Here is a 26,257-nt window from a genome sequence, read left to right as displayed (position 1 = left end):
CAAATGTGTTCCATAGCTGAGATGGTTACCATTTCCATAAGTTTTACTAGATTTACTTGCTTTTGGTGAATACTTTTTGTTTCAAATGTAAAAGAAGACTTAAAATGCTTAAAAATTTACAAATAGGTATGGACACAGAACACTACAAGCCTTACATTCCACTTGTGAGTAATCCTGGCTTTCTTCTTTTGAGTTTTGAGATTGTCAGGAGAGAGGGGCATTTTCTCTAAGTGTTAAAGAATGGAATTCCAATAGTCTTCATACTGTGGTTTCCTCTAACTGCCAGGGAGGAAAGCAGGCTCATTCTTCCTGACACTGCAAAAAATCATTTAAAAAACCCCTGTTATTTCTACTAGAGAAACGTTGTTAGATACCAGGACCACAGTGACTGGAGCCATGGCAGGTGAAAAGTAATCTGTTAACCTCTCACCCTGATCGGTTATATACCTAATAATGTGTGGTCTTGATGGTAATATTTAAACTGTCAATTCCATTTTCTGGAAGGTGATGGAGGCAGTAATTTAACCTACAATGCTGTATAGGTGGAAGTAAATAATGACGGTATCTCCATCACCTCCATTGCACAGATAATGCTTACCCTTCCCTCAAGTCATTTGGTTATTAAACAAAACCTGATTTATGAACGACTCTGTATACTACTGTTAGTCCAGCCATTAAATATTAAATAAAAATAAAAGCTTAATTCTTTTTTCACAGATGAAATTTTATAGAATTTCTAGTATCTCCCACCCCATAATGTACTGGATCATCTTGCCTGCTTATACAACCTACTTGAAGACTACTGGCCTGTGAAACAAAGCAAGCCACTGGGTATGTAGTTGGCTCTGGTTCCTCTACTACCCCTGCCAAACAACTGAAAAAAAGAAATGGAGAAATGGATTTTCCCTTAACCCATGTCACCGTGGCAACATATTTTGAAAACTTTTACTTCAGTAACTTACAATAGGAAGGGAATTTAAAATTAGATCTTAGGATAGCTGATATTTTTATTTGAAACTGTGATTGCATGTCCTATTTATTCAAAACACAAGTCTTGATTTTCATTTTCCTGTTTAGCTTAAGCCATTTTAGGTTAGATCTTTGGTGCTACTAGGTCAACAATTTGGCCTGATTGTGTACTAGGAAGTTTAAGAGTTGTCAGAAATCAGGTCAGGCCTTTGTCAGACTGGGTGAGAAGTATTGCTCACCAGGAGATACACAAAGCTTACTATGCAGGTAACTGAGATAATGTTGCCCTCTGTTGCCAAAGTTCCTTTAGGGAAGGACATCAGGATATAAACTAGAGCTGGGCATAGGCCCCATCTAGTGGTGACTCAAAGAAAAGCAGGTAAAGCTTAAAAAAAAAAAAAAAAAAAAAAAGGAAAGTCTTGCCCCAGTCTTTCTGTACAGATCAGCTACTAGTGATTTCCCTGAAACTCTTACCAGGAGGGTTAGAATGTGTGAAATTGTTAAAAGTGAAGTTCCTAAGTCTGTGATTCTCACTGGAGAATATATTTAAAATAAAGAGGACCACTCAGGAATTATGTTTAGAATGCAGATTATACTCTGCTCTGTATGGTATGATCAGGTAGCTCTGGGACAGCACCCGCCTTCATAGACTTCTCCAAGTGCATCAAGTGTATTATAGACGAGCCCTTTCCTCTCCCTATTAGGAACTCAGTTACTTCTACAGAAGAGAAGCAGCCTGCACAGCAGAGGTAGCCACACACAATTTAGAGCTCAAACAAGATTTCACAGACTACTAAGGAACCCAAGATTTAGAATGAATATGGAGATAGCTGGCCTAGTCCTTCCTTCAAAGAAGTTCAAACTGTTACCCAAACAGAAAGCTTATTTTTTCTTGACTTTTTATTTTGAAATAATTACAACTTCTCTTTTTAAGTATCTTCTGCAGTAAACTATCCAAAGAGTTTTTTAGATTTTTTTTTTCTCCTTTTTAAGACAAGAATTTGACCTAAATATTCTAAAAGTATCTTCTGGCACTAACCTTTCACAGTTCTCATTCCCTCCCTTCCTACACCTATAATCTAAATGTAGGTAATTCTGTTTGTCTAATTAATTGTTGTTAGAAGTATATTATGGGGCACCTGGGTGGCTCAGTGGGTTAAGCCTCTGCTTTCGGCTCAGGTCATGATCTCAGGGTCCTGGGATCCAGCCCCACATCGGGCTCTCTGCTCAGCAGGGAGCCTGCTTCCCCCTCTCTCTGCCTGCCTCCTCTCTGCCTACTTGTGATTTCTCTGTCAAATAAATAAATAAAATCTTAAAAAAAAAAGTATGATTTTATATTAAAGAATTTTTTTTTTTCTGTTTAGAGAGAGTATGTAAGAGATGGGGGGAGGAGAGAGGGAAGGAATCTATTGTTTTTAAAGATTTATTTATCTGAGAGAGAGAGCCCATGAGAGGGGACAGTGGGTGGGGGGGAGTTCAATCCCATGACCCTGAGATTAAGTTGTGAGCCAAAATCAAGAATTGGATGTTTAACTGACTGAGCCACCTAGGTGCCCTCAAAGAAATAAATTTTAATGGCTGTAGTCTGTGATCTTACTCTATTATTAGGAGACAAGGGCAATATTAGGAAGTAAACCAACTCTTACTGGGAACCGGTACTGGGCCTAGGCTTTTACTTACAGAGCAAGTAAGGCACTGCTACAACTATCTCCTAAAATGAGTAGTCTCTCTACCAGAGGAAGTGAGGCTCAAAATGTTACTGATCTGTGCAGGATCACACAGCTAGAAGTTAAAGAGAGTATCTGGACTTCGGTTTGAATGCAAGGTCTGTGCTCTTTCCCTATGTGCTGCTTCGCACTAAAATCTACAAACAGACCTGCAATAATCAACTGCATTAACCATTTCTCAAACGAAAATATCTTTGGCCGGAACTACTGAAAAGGAGGAAAAGTAAAGCATTTTATAGCCACTATTCTGTCCTTATTTAGCTATGTACATCCAAAATACAACAGGATAATGTTCTGTGCAACACGGTGATGGAGAAAATAAAGGAAAGGAATAATCTACTATTGACTACATGACAACGCTGCTTGTGAACTTTTTATTCACTTCAAAATAAATATTGTGCTGTAAAACTGTCCAGAACTAAAATCTGTAGTATACAGCAGACAAGTACAAAGGCTGGCCAGCACAGTGTGTTTTGTTGGAGTAAACCATTCTAAGTCAAGAGAGAAGAATGTCTGTCTACACCACATACACCTCGGGGAAAAACACATTCACATCAAGGAGAAAGAAACAGATTAAAAGTTCCAAGAGAGAAACAACCTCTTACAAGTAAGAGTTTCTTGAAATTAACAGAAGTGAAGAAAACTTAAATGTTGTGAGGCTCTATTATGTGCCCAGTTTCCAGTTTAATACCTGGTAGAGAGCAGTTGCTAAATAAAAATTTGTTGAAAGGATTTCAGGCACTAGAATTTACATATTTTACATGGTCTCTGATTTAAACAACCTCCTATCAATTTCCTTCTTCATTATCTTTAGTTCATTAACTAGTTATATATACTATAATTTACATAATAAATCTATTATTTAAAACTTTCAATAGGTACAATTATGATATTTCATTAGGCTGGACTGTGAATTGCTTGGATGAGATTTATTTTGGAATCACATTATCCAAGCAAGAAACACAATCAGTTCATAAGACACAACAAAAATGAAAGAAGTGAGACAATTATCTGCCTTAGAAGTTTATCAATAACCTCTTATATACACATACATATTCACAAAGTGGTTGAGAGTCCTTTTATACGATCCTTTAGATGAGGTTCAGTGGCTGAGAACTCTACAATGAGACACATGGTTGGACAGAAATCATGACTGTCAATGATCTTTTCTTTCCCTAAACTTTATTATCCTTTAGTTGGGGAGAGAAAGAAGTCCATTTTCATCTGCTGTATCTAAGATTTTACAGATCACTGGAGATTCAACCTAAAGACAAAAACAATAAAGCCATTAAAAAGCTGCTAAACTGAATACGTTATTCAGTGTTCTACTGCATGAATACAGATGTATAAATGTTAAATGTATATTCATAAAAATGTAAAATTTCCCCAAACTGATAAATAATATCAACCCATACATGCAAAAAGCTCTGTGAACTCTGACCAGGAAAAATACAGAGAAAGCCACTCTTAGGCATCATATAACCAAAGGTAAGACCATAAATTTTCTAGATAGAAACATAGGATAATATTTTCTTTTTAAAAAAATTTTTAAAGATTTTTATTTATTTATTTGAGACAGAGAGAAAATGAGAGAGAGAGAGAGAGCGCATGAGAGTGAGGAGGGTCAGAGGGACAAGCAGGGAGCCCGATGTGGGACTTGATCCCTGGACTCTAGGATTGTGACCTGAGCTAAAGGCAGTTGCTTAACCAACTGAGCGACCTAGGTGCCCTAGGGTTATATTTTCATGACTTTGGGGTAGCAACATTTCTTAGAACAAAATAAAGCACTAGCCATAAAAAGGAAAAACTGGTTAAAATAAACTTCATCAAATAAACTTTTGCTCATTAAAAGACATTAGGAAAATAAATAGGTGAGCCACAGATTGAGGAAAGAAAGTATGCACTATAAATAAAAGAACTCATATCCAGAATGTATTTGAACTTCTAAAAATAAGAAGACAAACCACAACAATAAAAAGGGGTAAAGACTAACAGATGACAGAGTCTCCTTGACCAAACTTAAGTAAAGATCCCCAATTCCTCTTTTTGGCTACGCCTCTTCTTGTACTTGTGCCCTGTAGTCCAGTTGTTGCAAGAATCCTGATAAACCAGTGTAGAGAGAACCCCTCACCCTCAACATCTAATCATCCATTCCATAGCTAATCAAATTCCTCATCTCTCACCTTTGAGAGCTGATCATTCTGGCCTGTCTTCAGCAGTAATCCTGTTGACTCAGTTAAGCTGATGTCTCCTTTTAGTAATTTTCCGTCCACTGAGCCACCCCCACGCTGCCACCTTCTGCTCACTGGCTGTACATCCCCAGCTGTCTTGGCTGTATGTAGTGTTAGGCTGGATCTCTCTTCCCTACTGTGAAAGTCTTGACACACTTATTGCCAACAGTCCTGAATAAAGACTGTTTTAATAAGTGTCAGAATAATTTTTCTTAAAAAAAAAAAAAAAAAAAACTTGGCTAGGCACTTCACAAAGATCTATGAATGAACAATCACAGGAAAAGCTGCTCAACACCATTTTCCATATGGGAAATACATATTAAAATGACTAAAGTAGCTAAAAGAAAAAAGACTCCGGATACCAAATGTTGAGGAGGATGTGGAGGATGCAATACACTTGGAGTCTCGTGTATTACTGGTAGGAATATAAAATGGTACAAGCACTTGGATGACTATTTGGTAAAAGCTAAACATGTATCTAATCTATGATTTAGCTCCACACCTAGGTACTTGCCCAAAAGAAATGAAAATACATGCTCACAAAATGACTTGTTAAAAAAAATGTTCACAGCAGCCTTATTCACATAATAAAAAATGAGAACCCCAAGTGTTCATATAGAAAAATGAATAAGCAAATGTGTATACAAGTGAATACTATTCAGTACTAAAAAGAGAATGAAATACTGGAGTGACATGGCTGAGTCAAAAAAACATGCCAAGTTAAAGAGGGCAGGCATAAAAAACGATATACTGTATGATCCCATTCATGTGGAATTTAAAAAAAAAAAAACAGGCATAACTGCTCTATGGTGTCAGGAAGCAGAAAAGGGTATCTGTGGGGGCTGGGGTCTTGACATAAAAGGGGTATAAACCATTTTTTTGCAGTGACAGATACCTTGTTTTGGGTGATAATTCCATCGGTATATAAAATTATCAAAGTGTATCAAACTCCACACTTAAGATCTCTGCATTTTATTTTTTGTAAATTGTACCTCAATAAAAAAGATTTTAGCTTTTATGAGATGGTATGGGGACTATATTAAATTTTGGAGATTGGGGCACCTGGGTGGCTCAGTGGGTTAAGCCTCGGCCTTCGGCTCAGGTCATGATCCCAGGGTCCTGGGATCGAGCCCCGCATCGGGCTCTCTGCTTAGCAGGGAGCCTGCTTTCTCCTCTCTCTCTTTCTGCCTTTCTGCCTACTTGTGATCTCTGTCTGTTTAATAAATAAATTAAAAAAAAAAAATTTTGGGAGATTACTGAGGGTCCTTTCAAGACTTAATTCTAAAAACAGAAACATGTTCCCGAACTGAATTCCTGAGTATTATTTCTGTACTTACCCCAAGGATATACTGACAGGAGTGAGGCTCTAGCATATATACAGTAACAGCATGCGGAGAATCTGATTCTTTACACCTGAAAGAGAGAGCACTTTATTTTTATTTTTTTCAAGATTTTAATTATTGATTTGAGAGAGAGATCACAAGTAGACAGAGAGGAAGACAGAGAGAGGAGGAAGCAGGCACCCTGCTGAGCAGAGAGGCCAATGTGGGGCTCTATCCCAGGATCCTGAGATCATGACGTGAGCTGAAGGCAGAGGCTTAACCCACTGAGCCACCCCGGAGCCCCCAGAGAGCACTTTAAAGTACTGCCCAAACCATACAAAAGTATTTTTATTTTAAAAAGACTTAATTAATTAATTGAAAGAGTAAATGAGCGCACATATATGCACACAGGTGAGATGGGGCAGGGGTAGGCGGTGGGGAGGTGCAGAGGGAGAGGGAAAGAGAATCCCAAGAAGACGGCTTGCTGACTCCAGAGCCTGACATGGGTTTTGATCTCATGACTCTGTAATCAGGGCCTGAGCTGAAATCAGGAGTCAGCTGCTTAACCAACTGGTGTACAAAAGTATTTTTAACTGTTTTCCTTTTAAGCTATACAAATCTCATGTAGGTACCCCTGTATAATTTAATATAATAAATAACTGAAATAATATAAAAATCATTGTAACTTACAAATAAATAATTATATTGAAATAATTTTAGTATCTTATTTATCTTTAAATATTTTATTTATTTATATTAGAGAGAGTGCACGAGTGAACAGAGGAAGGGGCAAAGGAAGAAGAGGGAGAGTATCTCAAGGAGATTGCACCCTTAGGACGGAGCCAGATGTGGGGCTCAGTCTCAAGACCCTGGGCTCATGACCTGAACTGAAACCAAGAGTCGGCCACCCAGATACCTCAATGTTTTATTTATTTTTAAAAACAATTTTCTAGATCTTTTAAAGTTTCTTGCTCTCTCTCTCTTTTTTTTTTTTTTTTAAGATTTTTTATTTATTTAACACAGAGAGAGATCACAAGTAGGCAGAAAGGCCGCAGGATGGGGAGGAAGCTGCCCGACATGGGGCTCGATCCCAGAACCCTGAGATCATGACCTGAGCCAAAGTCAGAAGCCTACATCTCTGAGCCACCCAGGCGCCCCCTCCTCTTTCTTTCTTTAATCTCTACAACCAATGTGGGGCTCAAACTCTCAACCTCGAAATCAAGTCACATGATCTACTGACTGAGCCAGCCAGGCACTCCAATTTTAATATTTTGGAATAAAGTAATAATTTTATATTAAATCAATCCATATATTATTACGCATAAATATAATTATTCACAATTATATTTTACATTTATGTAAACTTTTTTTTTTTTTAAGATTTATTTACTTATTTGACAGAGATCACAAGTAGGTAGAGAGGCAGGCAGAGAGAGAGGAGAGAGGGAAGCAGGCTTCCCGCTGAGCAGAGAGCCTGATGCGGTGCTCGATCCGCCTAAGGACCTCGATCTCAGGACCCTGAGATCATGACCTGAGCTGAAGACAGAGGCTTAACCCACTGAGCCACCATTTATATAAACTTTTACCCACTGGAAGCAGATTAAAGAGAAGCATAAAGCATGAATTGATGGTCCAACTTACTTTAGTTTTACAGTGACCTGTCTTGGTTTGTCAGTTATATCACAAATATCTCCATTCCCATAAAAATGTGACACCATCCTAAACCAGAGAAACACACAAGTTTTATTAACCAAAACTTCATTAATTCAGAGTAATTGTAATGGGGAGGGTGAGAAGATGGTTAGAGGGATAGTTTTGCATTAGTTATATATTTAGGGTCATGTCACCAAGAAAATCAGATTCTATAAGAAGAATATAAAACTGAAATACTGTGGAATGATTTAATTAATAATCTTCAATTTGCATATCATTTTTTGTGTACAAACAGTTAAGGTTAAAGGGTTTTTTAAAAAGTCCTTTTGAAGTGAACCATTTCTTTAGCCCTATGTATTATTTACTTTGTGGCACATTTTTCCCTTTCTGCCATCCTCCAGCCAGCTCCACTCATTAAAAGACATCATGCAGGTATACAAAAGTAGAGCCTAGGTTAACATACAATTTCCAGATGAGCAGGATCTAAAAAATTTTTCAATTACCCTAGCCTTATGCTCCTGTGCTTCAATATGCATTGCTCCTAACACCATGAGCTACTTCCACATGAAACATACCCGAATGTAAGAAAAGTCAATCTTGTTTAGCATATTCTAATACGTAAATGCCCATCGCTTAATTTTGCTAACTTTGATTCTGGTCAGCCCAAGAAGTCAATACACTCTTTTTAATTTTTATTTTTTTTAGATTTTATTTATTTATTTGACAGACAGAGATCACAAGTGGGCATAGAGGGAAGCAGAGAGAGAGCAGAGAGCCCGATATGGGGCTCGATCCCAGGATCCTGAGACCATGACTTGAGCCGAAGGCAGAAGCTCAATCCACTGAGCCACCCAGGCGCCCCCATTTTTTTTTTTTTAAGATTTTTATTTTTAACCCAATGTGGGGCTTGAACTCACAACCCTGAGATCAAGAGTCCCATGCTCTATGGACTGAGGCAACCAGGTACCCTGAGGTCAGCACACTCTAAAAACAGAGTCTCTTAATACCATCTATGCTAGGAAGGACAAAGTTAATACCCAAGAAAGAAAGAATGAATAATTTAAGATTGTCCAATTAAGGGGCGCCTGGGTGGCTCAGTGGTTTTGGCTGCTGCCTTCGGCTCGGGTCATGATCTCAGGGTCCTGGGATCGAGCCCCGCATCGGGCTCTCTGCTCCGCAGGAAGCCTGCTTCCCTCTTTCTCTCTCTCTCTCTCTGCCTGCCTCTCTGCCTACTTGTGATCTCTGTCTGTCAAATAAATAAATAAAATCTTTAAAAAAAAAAAAAAAAGGATTGTCCAATTAAGAGACTACAAGAAAACTAAAGCTTAGTTTTTCTTAGAAAAGCTTAGTTATTCTTGCTGTAACAAGATGTAACTCAAAGAAGTTGTGAGATAGTTTTTCAGAGAGCCACTGTTTATTTTCAATCATAACCTCACAGAGGTCAAGTGACAAGGGAAATGCTAGAATAAATTAAAATAGAATTAACTGACTTGAAAAGGTAAACAGGACACATGGACGAGGCAATGCTTTCTAACAGCTTTCTGACCTAATGGCTGGAATTAAGGCAGTATCACGAAGGCAGCCCCCAGCACTCTCTCTTACCACACCACCACCGCTGCTAAAGGCAGCAGCGAGAATTTACTATGAGCGGTTGCAGGCACTTGTGTTACATACATGATCGTTAAAATGTCATAACAATCCTATGAGGCAAATGCTGGTAAACAAGAAAAATGAGACTTAAGAAGATTATGTGATTTACCCAAGGTAGTAAGTGAAGAGCCAGCATTTGAATCCAGGGCCCCCCACCCCGCCCATTCCTGACACCCACCAATTCTGCAACTGTGTTCTTAATTATCTTAGGAAAAGAAAACTAATTTAAAAGATGTCCCTGAGAAAAACTGACTGGAGATTTTACTTAAGTGTTTAAATTTTATGCTTCTCAATATTCTGAGTTTTAAATATTCTAATCCAGAGGCAAATAAGGTTAATCTTTACCTGACTGTCTGGGTACCATCATCTTGAAGGTGATAGGCTCTAGCAGTATTCTTCTTAGCCCATTCAATATGCTCTTCTTGGTTCCATGTACCCACAACCACAGAGGTCTTCCCACTATCTTTGTCCTAATATATGAAAAGGTATTTGTAAGGAATCCTTGATATCAAGTACATATTTATCCTGATGGCCTATAAGTTATAGTCCTTATCTTCACCTGCATACTGCAGACAAGTGTTTAGATGTTAGTCAAACAATGCTAGTCAAGTCTGTTACCTTCTTTGTTCCTTGTTTCTCTGAATAATGTAACTACTTCCTGGTCAGGCTAGCGCCACATCCAGTTATGTTTGACTCTTTTATTTCCTTCCTCTCCTACATTTATTGGTTTTGTCCACTGTTTTCCTGGAGATGTTCTTGGCTTCAGACTCTTCCTCTACATTTCCAACGCCAGCATCTCACCCCTCCAACCAAGAGTTTAATTTCTCATACCTAAGTGATGTAACTGCATACTACTGTGATTCTTCTTTTTTTTTTTTTTTTAAAGACTTTATTTATTTATTTGACAGAGAGAGATCACAAGTAGGCAGAGAGGCAGGCAGAGAGAGAGAGAGGAGGAAACAGGCTCCCTGCTGAGCAGAGAGCCCGATGCGGGACTTGATCCCAGGACCCTGAGATCATGACCTGAGCCGAAGGCAGCGGCTTAACCCACTGAGCCACCCAGGCGCCCTTTTTTTTTTTTTTTTTTTTTAAAGTAGGCTCCACACCCATCATGGAGAACAGTGTGGGCTTAAACTCACCTGAGATCAAGACCTGAGCTGAGATAAAGAGTCGGACACTTAACCAGCTGAGCCACCCAGGCGCCCCACTACTATGACTCTTAATTAAATCTCTGGCCTAGATCTCTTACCTGCAGACCCACTGAGCCTACCTCCATTCTACTTCTACTCTTTCAAATGCCAATCTGCAAGTATAGGAGTATGCACAGTACTTATTTGATATCATGCTTATTTCTGTATCAAGACTGTCTGTTCAGAAACTTCCTTCCCCATTATGTTAATTTTTTTAAACACGAACTATATACTGTCTTATATGAGGACTTCTCTCCTTTTATTTCCTCTCCCCTCCCTTCCTTCCAGTTTTCCTTTCCTTCTTCATGTTTCATGCTAGGCATCATGCTGAGCACTAGAATTTAGCATACATGTGATTAATAGAATTAGAAACCCTTACGGTGGTAGATGAAAGAGGCACAGCCACTGCTATAAGCAGAGCTTACTGCCTAGTGGAAGAGACAATGACTTCACATTCTTTTAGCAACCACACTGTAAGTTACTAGATAGACAGGGACTGAAGCTGCAAAGTGAAATGTTTAAGAGGCTGGATATGAGGAAGTCTGGGTGCCTCAGTGGGTTAAGCCTCTGCCTTCGGCTCAGGTCATGATCTCAGAGTCCTGGGATCCAAACCCCCTTTCTCTCTGCTTGCCTCTCTGCCTACTTGTGATCTCTCTTTCTCTCTCTCTGTCAAATAAATAAATAAATAAATAAAATCTTTAAAAAAATCTTTAAAAAGAATAAAAGAGGCTGGATATGGAGCAAGACTGCCTGCGTTAGAACTCTGGTTTCATCATTTACTCTGAATGTGGTTTTAGGCAAGTTATTAAACTCATATCCTCACCTTGGAAGAACAACAGTCACCTCTTAATGGTTGTTAAGAGGATCGAGTTAATATGCATACTTAGAACAGTGCCTGGTGTACAATGAGTATTGTATTTGTTAGCTACCATTATTTGTTTATCTCACAAAGCTCCTAGCAGAGTCCCTCAGAAAGTTCTAAGTTATATGACCTTGGGCAAAATGAGTTTGATAAAACCTAGTGTTGGCAAGTGTATGGGGGAAAAAAAGTCATGTGTGTGCATGCGTGTATTTTAAAGTCATTGTTAATGGGAATGCCTTACAACTTTTTGGAAGGCAATGTTATATATTTATTTATTTTATTAGCCAGAGAGAGAGAGAGAGCACTAGAAGAGGGAGCGGCAGGCAGAGGGAGCAGGCTCCCCACTGAGCAAGAAGACTGATGCAGGACTCGATTCCAGGACCCTCAGATCATACCTAAGCTGAAGGCAGATGCTTAGCCAACTGAGCCACCCAGGCGTCCCTGGGAGGCAATATTCAATATGCATACATTTTGACTAGCAAATCCATTGCTAGAAATGTGCCTTATGAATATACTTGCAGATGTTTACCAACAAAATTATTTATAAATGCTCACTAAGATGCTATCACAGCAAAAACTGGAAATCATTCAACGATCTGTCGGTAGAGATCTGGCTAAATACATTGTGATTGTAAATATACTCCTCTGTACCTGCTTAAAAAAAATGAGATCAGCTATTGCTAGCACAGAAAGATCTCCAAGATACTAACTGAAAAGAATAAGTGCAGAACAGTGTATTTACTAGTTATACTACCATTTATGTATATGCCTTTTTTTTCTTGAGGAGGGTTAACTAAGAAATGTTAACAGCAATTACTCTTAGGAAATGGGACAATGGTGGAGGAGAATGTTACTATTCATTCTAAATTTCTGGAATATATTCCTTTAATTTAAAACAAAGCAACTGGGGTGCCTGGGTGCTCAGTCATTAAGCGTCTGCCTTCGGCTCACGTCATGATCCCAGGGTCCTGGGATCTAGCCCTGCATTGGGCTTCCTGCTTCTCCCTCTCCCACTCTCCCTGCTTGTGTTCCCTCTCTTGCTGTGTCTGTCAAATAAATAAATAAAATCTTAAAAAAAAAAAAAAACCCCAAAACAAAGCAACTACGTATTATCTGGGCTATAGTTAGGTAGTATTTTTTTCTATTAATAAATGTTATTAAAAATAAATGAAACTTCTACATAGTAGCAAGAAGAAGTGAGAAGAGTCATCAAATGGCATCTCTCAGATTTAAGCAGAGAAATAAAATCTCCTAGTTTACAGATGCCTCATAAATTTTGATTGATTTAAATGTGGAAGGTTGAGTTGATCTTTCCTGGTATGACCTGTCTTGGAATTTAAGACTGATAACATCTCAAGACGGTAAAGACAGTGTCTTTTTTTTTTTTTTTAAAGATATTATTTATTTATTTGACAGAGAGAAAGAGAGAGATCACAAGCAGGCAGAGAGGCAGGCAGAGAGAGAGGGGGTGCCCAAGACAGTATTTTAAAATTACTAGTTCTTGGGGCGCCTGAGTGGCTCAGTGGGTTAAGCCACTGCCTTCGGCTCAGGTCATGATCTCAGGGTTCTGGGATCGAGTCCCGCATCGGGCTCTCTGCTCGGCAGGGAGCCTGCTTCCCTCTCTCTCTCTCTGCCTGCCTGTCTTGTGATTTCTCTCTGTCAAATAAATAAATAAAATCTTTAAAAAAAAAAATAAATTACTAGTTATTATTTCTTTGGGGGAATAAAAAGAGCTGTTTAAAACAGCCAGATGAATATTTATTAATCAATGTTTGATTAACGTCTAGCAGTTTACCTTACCAAACAAGGTACAATTATGACAAATAAACTTATTGAAGCCTGAAGTTCAGAATTTAAGCATTTTAGCTAAAGTGCAGAAGAAAATGCTATCTGATTTATTAAATTAGACATAAAAGGAAGAATAAAAAGCTAATTGTACAATCTTAAAACTTACTTGATTTTAAATATGGATGATATGGTATGTTCTTTTAGCTGAGAAACTTGCTGTATTTACCCTATTTTCCTAACCTGAGCCCTAACGTACTATCTTACTACTCACTTTATTAATTTAAAGAATTTTAATGACTAATTTCTCAGTCAAAGCTAAAGAGATTAATCACAATAGCCTATTATTACTCCAGAGTCCCAGTCATACAAGAATCTGAGGAGTTTATAAATGTTACTTTAAGATGAGTGACTTAGTTAAAACCAAGTTTTCCATTTTCTAGAACTCAGAGACACTTCGAGTATTTTCATATTAAAGTCACTTCATGATTAAAATGCCATTCCCACCTCCTTTTTTTCACAAACGATTTTTTTTTAAATTTTTTATTTATTTATTTGACAGACAGAGATTACAAGTAGGCAGAGAGGGAGTCAGAGAGAGGAGGAAGCAGGCTCCCTGCTGAGCAGAGAGCCGGATGCGGGGCTCGATCCACATGACCTGAGCCGAAGGCAGAGGCTTTAACCCACTGAGCCACCCAGGCGCCCCTCACAAACGATTTTTAAGACTTTAATCTACCTAGTGGTAGAATTTATCATTCTATACCTCATGATATTGATGTACATGTTTGCCATAGCAGAATTCATATTTCCACCAACCAACACCCTACAGGAAAGAAAACAGATCAAGTTACACAAAGAGAATGGGGGATTGTGGTCGTCTCAGTATTGCCACATGAGAATAACAGAAATATATATAACTAGAAAAATTGTAAGAGTAATAATATGGTTGAAAATTAAAATAAAAAAATTACTGAGAAATAATGTTATACAGTGAAAGATGACTATACTCGGTGTGATATGCACTGAGTAATGCACAGGGTTGTCAGATCACTATATTACACATGCCTGAAACTAACATAACAATGTCAACCACACTTCAGTAATAAAAAGAAAAAAGAAATTACTGAGAAATAATAATTAAAAAAAAAGACAAATACAGTGAATAGCTGCTGTATTGCCTTGGTAAAATAAAATAAAAATTCCACTTAGTGTATTTCCCATTGAAACTATTAGTTTATTAGGGGCAGAATTTAACCTTTGTAGATGTTAACTCAAGTTTTAAAAGTGATTGCCACATAAATAAAACGTAGGCTATTCAATCTTTTTTTTTTTTTTTTTTTAAGGCTATCTAGTCCTTGATGCCCATTCCAGCAATCAATCAGAATCCCACATGACTTAGTTGTATGTATTTTCTGTCAAGTAAAGGTCAAGTTTAGCTTGTAAGTAAAGGTCAAGTTTTAGCTTATGAGCAAAGGAAACATAATGGCTATTACTTAGATTATAGTAAGATGCAGACAGAAAATATCCATTAGGAGGCTTCCAGAATCCTGCCATTTCTCTATTGACAAAAACTTTTTTCAGTGCTGCTGATGCCCTGTGACTAAACAGCACGTAAGTGAAGGCTGTTAGATAAATATTGAAACCAAAGTTCACTTCTCACCCCATGAAAGCAGTAGGAACCACTAAGGAACTCTTTTATGAGTTGGTCATCTGTCAATTTGGATATGTGGGTTGTTCCAACAGTGAGCATAGGCTGAGAACCAACAGCAATGGGTTTGTGGATTGCTGGAAATCTCTCTTCTTTAGTGGACTGCAACTCTTCCTAAAATTAAACACATATGTTAAGGGCTTCTATATCATACTATTTTTTAGTTATGACTTTAATTACTATTTTTAAACTGAAGGAAATTAGGAAAATAAAAGTTGCCCACTCATTTTTAATGTGTTTTAAGAAAATGAGTTTTGCAACACTTAATACAATAGACAAAGCTCTAGACAAATTAGTTCCCTCTATCAGGGGGTATGATGGCCATTCTTAACATACAGGGATAATTGCCATTTCACATATTTTTTTTCATTTTTCTTTTTTTTGATCAGAGCAGCTAGAGTTATTCCAATGCAAATACCTAAGCTATGTAGTATTCCACCTTACTAAAACACACACACACACACATTATATACACACAAATACAAAGAAATATACACAAATAGACATCAGCACTTTTTTTTTTTTAACTATTTCTAATGGGACTGTAAAATTCCACAATTCTTCTCAAGTACAATCTGATAGTATATATCAAAACCCTTCAATATGTGCTTACCTTTGACCTATTTCTAGAAATTTATCTGGAGTAAAGAATCACCACTGATGGGTGCAAAAATTTAGCTCCAATGACATTCAGTGTGGCATTCTTCATGTTAGCAAAAAATTGTGGGTAACAAAAATATCCAAACCAGTAAATAATTTAACTTTTGGTACTTTAAACAATGAAATATGTGAGTTAATTAAAATAATATAGATGATTATGACACAGGAATGTAAAAATGATATATTGTTAAGTGAAAACAAGTGAAGATATTTTATATATTTACACACAAACAGAGCACACAGTTTGGTCCTAATTATTATTTTTTTTTAATGTCTATCTCTCTGTGTGTTATGTATCAAAAAAAAAAAAAATCCCCAAAAAGACTGAAAGGAAATGCACTAAAATATTATTTAACCACTTGTTAGATTTGGTCTCTATATTTAGTTCTGGAAAATGTGGTTACAATGGGTAAATAAAAGACAACAAGAAGGGTAAAGAGGAGCTGAGTGGGAGTAAATATGAATATTAATTATAATTATTAAAATGCAGCAGGATCCGGTTGTTGTCCTGAAGGATGCTACAAGTTGGTCAAGAAAGACATCCACTAAAGGGTGCAGAGAACAGCAGATTCAGAGAGGGAGTGGTAATTCAGAGAGATTTTGATGAACACTTGAAACATGAAGACTTGGGGCGCCTGGATGACTTAGTGGGTTAAGCCTCTGCCTTCGGTTCAGGTCATGATCCCAGGCTCCTGGGATGAGGCCCTGCGTCAGGCTCTCTGCTCAGCAGGGAGACTGCTTCCACCTCTCTCTCTCTCTGCCTGCCTCTCTGCCTACTTGTAATCTCTACCTGTCAGGTATATAAATAAAATCTTTAAACAAACAAACAAACAAAAAGAAACATGAAGACTTCATAAAGAGAAAACTCTTGATTCTTGAAACATGAATAATTTCTGATTTATGTAAATGTCTGCAGGTTTTGTGTCTGTGTGCACATACACATGTGAACCTGAGGAAGACACAAGAAGAGCAAAGACGTGGGGTGTAAAACAATATTTAAAACTAAAGAGATAAACAGGTACTTACTGGTTAAAAAATTGTATAATTCTAAGAAATTTGGATATTATGGATTTTAGGCAAAAATATGGGATTAGATTTTTTATCAGATTTTAAGTAATACTGTCACAGTAGCAGGAAAGGAATAGTAAGAACAAATCCTGAAGTGGGGAGCCACATTGGCAGTTGAAGTAACCCAAGCCACAGAGGAAGAGACTAAAGGAATGACAGAAGTAGGGTGGAGAGAAAAGTTATGAAAGAGGATAATGAATTAGAATCCAGAAGTAAACTGGGTTTTGACAGTAAGGGGTGAAAATGAATCTAGATCAGAATTAAAGGAGTATACCAATTAAAACTGAATAACATAATTAAAAAAAACTAAATAGTAAAAGGGTTCTTTGTAAGTATATAGTGGATATGATGCCTCCTTTCACCTGCTGTAGTTGCCATTAATCAACTGTGGTTCTTTTCTCCTTCTTTGGCTGGTGGGAGTCATTGGAAGGTCACTCTAGAAACCAATGACCTTACCCTTCTTCTCCTCCAAAATTATAGATGAGCACAAAGACTGCCATATGACATCTTATTTTTTGAAAGGATCTTGGATTTGGGGTTTATTTATTTTTATTTTTTATTTAAAAATAATTTTTAAAAATTAATATATAATGTATTATTTGCCCCAGGGGTACAAGTCCATGAATCATCAGTCTTACACATTTCACAGTACTCACCATAGCACATACCCTCTCCAATGTCCATAACCTAGCCACTCTATCCCTACCCTGCCACCCCCCAGCAACCCTCAGTTTGTTTCCTGAGATGAAGAGTCTCTTATGGTCTCCCTCCCAATCCCATCTTGTTCCATTTTTTCCCTCCCTAACCCACACAACCCCTGACCTCGTATCAGAGATATCATATGATAAGTGGAAAGGACCTTGGATTTTATGTATAGTCTTTCTACATTCAGAACATACTATGCTCCTGGTACTGTTTTAAGTGCTGAGTATTAAAGACGAAGATGACATAGTCACTGCTCCTAAGGAGCTAAGTAAGGTCTAACAGACTAAACAAATTACTTAGAATGCATGAAACCTGTAGTAAGGTTAGTGAGGAAAAACATTACTAATGCATAGTGAAACCTTTAGCTCAGATAGGGGAAGAGGTAGGAAGGACAGAAGTATGACCATTTATTATTGCTTCTTGTGGACAGAACATCTTGCATTGTTAAGAAAATTATTCCAATAAAAGCAAGATGATAATTTTTGTGGTAGGGTTTGGAAATTCATAAATGGTCTAGTAATCTCCAAATAAATGTATTATAATAACAGCACCGATAGCACCAAATTAGCCTCAGCAAATTCATCCCATTTAAAGGCATGATGGACCCATGCTGTCTTTCACTGGTATGACCATTTAGCAAGAATATCTGTACCATCTTTAGGCACAGAAGATGTGATATAGCATATAGACAATTAATTATACCCAGAGGATCCTCAACAATAGTTACCATAGCCTGACACTCATGAACAACAGAGATGAGATGATAAAGATGTGAAAGGCCCTATCACAAAACAGAATGGCCTTGGATGTACTCACCTTAGCACAAGGGGGCACATCAAACCAAATGAAGCGTGTATAAGCCTGATAATTCAGGAAGTATCACTTATGCTTTAAAAGACATGCATACAGAGATACAGGCATAGATGGTCCTGTGCGCACCTTAAACCAGTAGTTATCAAACTGGTTTAGAGTCTGGGGGACATGGTAGCAAAATTATTACTCATTCTTAGTTGTGTCAACATAGGTCTCTTTTCTTGCTGTCTCTACAGCTGCGTGGATTATGCATTCAACCTGGACACTGTCCAGTCAAGGAGCCCCTACTGCAAAAAAGCCCTTCTCTGATGGCCTAGAGAATATCATCAAAGAGGTGGGCATATAAGACTGTAAGGGGTTGGTTTTGAGGGGTAGGTGATAGCTAGACTAACATCATCCTGGATCAATCTGCTACAATGACCCCTCTGTCACTTGAAGCCTTCTTGAGTACAGCTCCCCTACCATTGTGTCCTTTGTTCAACTAGGCCCTTAAGGATACCCTTCGGGCGCAACATTCTTGTTCTGCTGGAGAAGTGACTATGACTCACACCTATCTTTTTTTTTTTTAAAGCCCCATTAAGACTTTATTTAGTGGGTTATCTAGCAAATAGTTTCTATACTCACACTTATTCCTAAACATTCTCCTGGGTGGTTCCCTAGTGTGTACTCCCAGCCTCTAGGGTTATAAAAGCAGATCTTTACAAGAAGTGGGGTTGTAGAGATCAGGATGTCATATTGTCTATTTGCCTTAGCCCAAGAGGCTTTAGTCTTAATGCCCCTTAATAAACCACTTCATGGGGGCGCCTGGGTGGCTCAGTGGATTAAGCCGCTGCCTTCGGCTCGGGTCATGATCTCAGTGTCCTGGGATCGAGCGCCGCATCGGGCTCTCTGCTCAGCAGGGAGCCTGCTTCCCCTTCTCTCTCTGCCTGACTCTCCGCCTACTTGTGATCTCTCTCTCTGTCAAATAAATAAATAAAATCTTAAAAATAAATAAATAAATAAATAAACCACTTCATGTCAAACAAAACAAAAGTTAACAGGTATTAATATCAAAACAAAATTCTGATAGCCAGATATGTATTTCTGTTTAAAACAGAAAAAAAATTCATTATCTTTATGGTTACATTTATTCCACATTTAAAAGGCAAACCATATGACAAATACAATTTTTAAAAAAAAGTTATGCATAATTAACTAGATTTATAAAGGAAAGGATTCTGAGAAAAATATCATTTTAAATAACTACTTGCCCTACAGTATTACCTAAAGTTTTCATCTACAATATGTATTCTAAAGGTCCTAAGTATTTTGAAAGTATTATCATCTGTAGCTTTTTAAAAGTAATTTTTCTCAAATGGCAGATTAAACAGATTAATTAGAGAAAAGTAAGCTGCCATTTCTTCTCTAAAGAGTAATTAACGTTAGGATTTGTTAAGCATTTTGATTGAGCTGACTTCTAAGTACCTGTCAGTATTTAAATCACTATCAGGGAGATACAAGAAGAGAAATCCATGTCCAATCTCTTAATTGAGCACTTCAAATCAAACACACATTAATAAGATAATTTTTCCTTCCTATCAGAATGGCAGCATTCACAACAACTACAAAGAGTTGGGCAATACTTTTACCAGAAGTACTCAAGAGAAAGGGGAGAAATAGGCTTTGCAGCTCAATGTTAGTTATTAGTTAATTAAACCATTACTAAGTACCCACAGTATACCAGGTATCATTCAAGGAGCTGGAAACCTCAAAGTAATAAAGCATAGCATATTCTCCCTTGATCTTAATGTAAGAATCATAGGAAAATCAACCAATTTTAGCCATGTAAGTGCTATAATGGAGGACTGAATAAAATACAAGATCAAAAAAGAGGAAACACTGATCTCTTCCTGGGGAAATTCATTAGAAGTCCTCTCTCATTTGCAAAGGAAGTAACATGGCTTTAAAAACATGGAGGAAGAGATGCCTGGCTGGCTCATTAAGAAGCATGCACTTTTAATCCTGGGATTGTGAGTTCAAGCTCCACGCTGGGTGTGGAGATTACATAAAAATAAATAAGTAAATGAATGAAATTTTAAAAAAAATAGGGGAGATTAGGAAAAGATCAGATAGCACGTGGAAAAGGAGAAGCAGCACTGAGAAGTGGTTAAGAGGACAGGTTCTAGAACCACACTGTTTTGATCTTCATCTCTAACCCATCACTTATCACTTCCCTTCTCTGAACCTCAGTTTCCTAATCTGTTTAGGAGGGTGATAATAGTATAGTTTGTAGGTTGCTGTGAGGATTAGATAACAGCTGTTAATATGCAATCCATGTTAACTACTGTGACTGTGGTTTGAGTTCAGGAGAAAGGTCAACGTTGAAGATGTGTATTTGGAACTCATGGGCGTATTAAAGGAAGTTAGCAGAATGGACCTGGATGAGTTCACTTGAGATGGACTATACACACTACAGAGAGAAGGAACTAGGCTAGAACTGTGGGGAACATCAACATTTTCAGCAGCAGGAAGTAGACAAAGACCTAATACACAGGAGAGAAGAACAGAGAGAACCAGAGAGAATGACTTCAAGTAAAGGTAGGAGAGAAAGTTTAAGCTTCACATGTTCAGTGTTTTACGTGCTAAGATCAAGTTATGCATATGTCCAGTGAACTAAGACCCAAAAGACTGATGTTGAATAAGAAGTTTCAGAAGAATGATGGTTTGCTGACATAGAGTAATGGGTTGAAGAAATAACACATTAGAAGATGAGTTGTAGGGGCGCCTGGGTGGCTCAGTGGATTGAAGCCTGCCTTCGGCTCAGGTCGTGGTCCCAGGGTCCTGGGATCGAGCCCTGCATTGGGCTCTCTGCTCAGTGAGGAGCCTGCTTCCTCCTTTCTCCTCTCTCTCTGCCTGCCTCTCTGCCTACTTGTGATCTCTGTCTGTCAAATAAATAAATAAAATCTTAAAAAAAAAAAAAAAGAAGATGAGTTGTAGTCTGTTTCTTCAAGGGGCCTAACTGGGAAGGCCATTCAACTACCTAAAAATTCAACTTCACCACAATTAATAGGATGTCAAACTCTAGAGTATGAAATCATGAGAGTAAGATAATGATAAAATAGTTTCTGAGAAGTATAAGAATTAGGAAAATAATTAAAATCAGTTAAAATATTGGAACTTAAAATTTGAGTCAGAAAAATAAATTACTATTACTATGCTAAGGAATGATTAAAATATTGATACATGCTCTGAATTTTGGAAAAGAAAGCCCTGAGAAAAAACCATTAGATAATTCTCATACCTCTTTATTTCTCCTGAAAGGCACCCTTAATATTTCTTCCTGCTGTTCCAGTTGTCTCAGGGTGAGGGGTTTGAATGGTGATCCTGGCAGGGACTGGCAAAATATGTCATTCACAGGGGATGCTCTGAATCTATTCAGTAAGAACAAAGCATTAAAGCTAAGCATATGACACTTTAAAGCATGTGAGCATTTCATGTTTAAAATACTAAATCCATATCCTACCTATATTTAGGATGATTGCACAAGAGTGGTGTCAAAATGACAACTTCATATTCACAAGTTGTAACTTCAGCTACTGAAAGAATTTCATGCTTAGATTCAGGATGACATATATACATCACTGTACTTGATCTGGGCCGGTTCTGTTTCAAACTACAAGGTGTACCATTTCCCATTCCCACAGGATAGTAGGGTGTCATCTGACCTTCGATATTTTTAGTGGGAATCTTAAAAAAAAAAAAAAAGTGTAAGACAGACTTTTCATTAGAAATGGAGGTAGGGGTGAGAATGGGAGAAACACTTATTCTTAAAGGAAGAAAACTACATTTTATTTATAAACTAACATTTATAAAGGTAACATTTCTATATTTTCTATAAATTCTTCCTCTAACATTCTTTTGATTCCTAAACTCTTATTTGAGCTAATACTTATTTTCAGACCTAGTTTTATATAGGAAAAAAGGGAAATTTTACTCAGTGCTAAAATTAAGATGTAAGATACGTGTACATTTATATAAAAGGATATAATCTCTTGATTAATCTAATTACTTCTAACACTTCTAAAGAAAGAGATTAAGATAAAATACAGGAACTTACTCTACTGGACTAGTCAGAATTTTCTATACTAAATTCTCAGTGAATGGCTGTGTTATACTTTAGATTCTAGAGGTCTGAAGTCTGATTTGTCAAAGTGGGGCTACTTAGTAAAACAGTATCTTCTAAAACAGGAATCTTAATACTGTACTCATTCATTAATCTGCTTACTCTTTTCCCCTGTCATTAATATTAAAAGCCGTACTTTTCAACATAAACTCCCATATAAATCTTTTCAAGGCCAGCAAAGGACAAATGAAGAAATGTTCATGGAATGGAGGAACAAAATAGATTACCTCAGAAGATAAGGATTATTAAGGAGCTAGCTTCCATATTTTATCTACATAAACCAAAGAAAAATCTAATAGAAGGGCTCTAAAAAATATATTGTTAATAATATCTCCAAGCAAGCTCTTTGGAGGCAGGGAGCTCATCTTGTATCACTTTGGTACCCTGTCAGTGCCATATCTAAAATAGGCAATAAACAAATGTTTCCAGGAAAAAAATATTTTGGTTTCTTGTATGCTATTTTCATGCTAGTATCTAGAATTAGAAAATCCTGGGTTCCAAGCCAAGCTTTGAATTCACTGGCTTTCTGACTTTGACCAAATTTCAGTTTTGTCATTTGTAAAAGGAAAATAATAATATATACTCAGAGGATGTGGGAAAAATTAAATATTACCGTTTGTTACATGCCTGACACAGTATGTGGCTTATAAATTGGGGCTCAGTAAATGTTAGTTTTCTTCCCTTACCCTTTTCTTCCTCTTCCTTTATCATTTCACACTTTGAATTCCATCTTGCTATCCTCCAGAGCCACAGTAAATAAATATTTTATCTCAAAGGTAGTCTGTAAAATTAAAATCTTTTAAAATAGCAATGCTATGTGTATTCATGCTTAGCTTATCAATTCCCCCCAAAGCCACCCTTTTAAGTTATAGGCATCCCTTTTAAGGCTTTTTGCCATTTCACTTTTCTTCTAATAAAATCATCATTATGAGATAAAACCACTTACAGAAATATCCTCTAACAATAGGTTATTAACTCTATGGGAGTTCTTAGTATTCCTTGAACTACAGGGGCATTTAAAAATTGTGATTAGGTACCCTAAGGAATCATTCTTTTTAAACAATCCTATTTTTCAGTTATCAATTATGCATTCACATTCAGTACACACTTATGAAGTGCCTATATTATATCTAGCACTGTGCTTTGCACTGCGGGGTAAAGAGATAAAAGACAGTCCCTGCTTTGAAGATGCTTGCAGTCTGGTAGCTTGTTATTTACATATGTAGTTATCTGTTTTACCCATGGGAGACAGGGACCAAAGCAGGGGGAAAAAGCAAAAGCTCATATTTATAATTGTTTCCAATGTCAAACAGAGGGAACTACTGTGAAGCCTGGAAGTGATACAGTGCCATTATGAAAACTTTCCCAGACACATCTTTGGCAAGTTCCTTAATTTTCCTATGATTTTAAAAGTAAAGAGAAGTATCACAATATAACTATTCTCAGAAAAACCTAACATACTGCAAATTTTCTTTGGCCCAATCCTTTGAGGTATTTGATAGACAGGTAAAGAATGCACGACTACATTCTGTCATTTAAATTCTGTCATTTCAGTAGTGCAAATTCAGGTCTCACTAATAACAGATGTTAAAAGTGAAAAAAATCAACACTTGTCACTTGCCTCTTTTGATTTTTCCTTTTCATCTGACTCTTGATCTGTGGAATAATATAAGATATTACCTATGTAAGGTAGGTGTAAAAAATGACCAGTGACTTAAATACAAAATACAAATGATTAAGTTTTCAACCAACTTCGTAATTTTAAATTTCTTTCTAAAAAATGATAGAAAACATACATATAATTTTTATCATACTGCTTTTAGCTAGCTGCCTTGAAATGGTTTTGTTTGAAAGGACAGCCAAATTTAATCCTTACATCTTTACCTAAGAAATACTCCATTTGAGGCATAAAAATGGCCATAACAATTTTCTTTTGAAGTATTTTTATATCAGTGAGAATTTTAATCTTAACCTAGTTGACTTTGAGTAACACAGATTAACAAAAATATTTCACAATTTTAGAGACACATCTACGTTTCTATTTTCATGTACAGCAACTAGGCTTACAGCAAGCAAAACATTAACATTAACACTACATAACATATAAAGATATAAAGATAACATGTGTTACCTTACCAAATTTTGAAAAATTTGTAGACAAAAAGCATAATGTTTGTTGACATAGAAAATAATGAAAAGATCTCTTCGAAAAAGTTTTCTAAGGGATTGTTCAGGAATTTATTTCAGTGTTTTAAAATGCATACGGTTTCCTAAAAGATCTTTTAAATTCCAATTTCAACATATGCTTTCAATGAAATTCCAGCATTACTATCACATCACTCTGTAGAAACAAACCTTTTTCAGATAGAAGGTTCTTAGCCATCATATTTCCAAGGTAGTACTCGTGAATATTTACTTTCTATATTGGAATAAAATAAAAATATAGTAAGTATTTTGCAAATACCTAGAACACAACTTTAAAATCACAAATCTCACTATTAAAGCTCTCATTTTATAATGTTCCATACTTCATTTTTTGAAGAAAAACATACCTGACCACTTTCTTTCTCTTCATGGTATTGTCGAATGTGTTTTCCATGACATACTTCGTAAGTCCAATAAGACTCAATCTAAGAAAAATGGATGTATTTAGATATACAAAAGTCATATAACTCAACTGATTACTTTTTGATATTTTATGTAGTTGAGTAGATTTCCCTCAAGATTTAGAGTAAGCTTTCATTAAATGAAACATGCCTCAGAAAAATGTGAAGATTCTGAAGCCTAGTAATTGTTTTTACTAATTAAATCTCTGTGAAAATTCTGTGAAGAAAACAGGTCTAGACTGTACCTGGGATCTAAACCACCTGGCTTAGGGACCATATTATACATAGTCAAAAAAATAAGAATTAGCATTTTTTATTAAAATTCTGTATAAGGAAATTTTCTTCTGATCTGAAAAACATTCAGGACAATTTGGGAAGTGATATTATTTGAAAATGGTTTTACTGGGTGTTTGCTGCATCTACTATACAGGAATTAAAACGAATAAAATACTACTAAGCAATATCTTTGATTTACAATGAACTTAAAATCTGATACAACATAATAAAGTAAAAAGAAATGCAGAATTATTTTTAAGGGTCTACTGGCTATTGGAAACTTATTTTCTACTTATTAAGTGAACATAAAATACGTACTCTGTAGGAACAACTGCTTTGTTTAAATAGCGGCTCCAATAGCTCTCTTGGATTAGGGCCTTTATAATCCTTTTCTTCTTCCTATGAAAGAACTAGGATTTAATACTTACAATTATCTAGAATTTCACCCAACTCTGCTGTCTGGGTATTAACCCATTGTTCAAATCACAAATGCTTTGAAATAAAAGGGGAAAAACAGTCAAAACTTTTAAAAAGGTCCTATGGTTTGCCACTTCTTTCAAAAGAATTGAAGTATAAAATAAGGAGCCATATAATCTTTCATTCTTTCTTCTCTTAAAAAAAAAGGTTTCTGAGTATCAGTTTCCTGAACAATTCTTATGAAACTATTTCAGAAGTTTTAAATATTTGCATCTGAACAAATTCTTAGAAAAGTTGAATCTTGTAGAAGGTATAGAAAAGCTTTAAGGTACATCCCAGTTTCCTATATATTTTTACATTTCAGACTTGAATGCCATATGCATATGCAGATGATTGTGCACATATGTATTTGTGTCTTAATAAAATTTAAAACAAAATGAACAGAGCTATCTT

At 36.6% G+C, this 26,257-nt stretch overlaps 1 protein-coding gene across 1 annotated transcript in view; it reads right to left on the bottom strand.

Moving 5' to 3' along the window:
• Positions 1-3,043: 3,043 nt before the first annotated feature.
• Positions 3,044-26,257, bottom strand: part of ERLEC1 (endoplasmic reticulum lectin 1) — a 32,207-nt gene continuing 8,993 nt past the window's right edge. Inside the window, exons 3-14 of the mRNA XM_032352110.1 lie at positions 25,706-25,786; positions 25,058-25,135; positions 24,861-24,924; positions 24,127-24,161; positions 21,846-22,069; positions 21,624-21,753; positions 15,050-15,211; positions 14,153-14,212; positions 9,898-10,022; positions 7,891-7,968; positions 6,265-6,340; positions 3,044-3,960 (exon numbers count right to left, since the gene is read on the bottom strand). Of these exons, the coding sequence (XP_032208001.1) occupies positions 3,889-3,960; positions 6,265-6,340; positions 7,891-7,968; positions 9,898-10,022; positions 14,153-14,212; positions 15,050-15,211; positions 21,624-21,753; positions 21,846-22,069; positions 24,127-24,161; positions 24,861-24,924; positions 25,058-25,135; positions 25,706-25,786 (1,185 nt within the window). The 3' untranslated portion in view covers positions 3,044-3,888. The remainder of the gene's footprint in view (positions 3,961-6,264; positions 6,341-7,890; positions 7,969-9,897; positions 10,023-14,152; positions 14,213-15,049; positions 15,212-21,623; positions 21,754-21,845; positions 22,070-24,126; positions 24,162-24,860; positions 24,925-25,057; positions 25,136-25,705; positions 25,787-26,257) is intronic.

The sequence above is a fragment of the Mustela erminea genome, chromosome 7 (genome assembly GCF_009829155.1).
Source record: "Mustela erminea isolate mMusErm1 chromosome 7, mMusErm1.Pri, whole genome shotgun sequence".
In the NCBI taxonomy this organism is placed as follows: Eukaryota; Metazoa; Chordata; class Mammalia; order Carnivora; family Mustelidae; genus Mustela; species Mustela erminea.
This window is presented reverse-complemented; position numbering and strand designations above follow the sequence as displayed.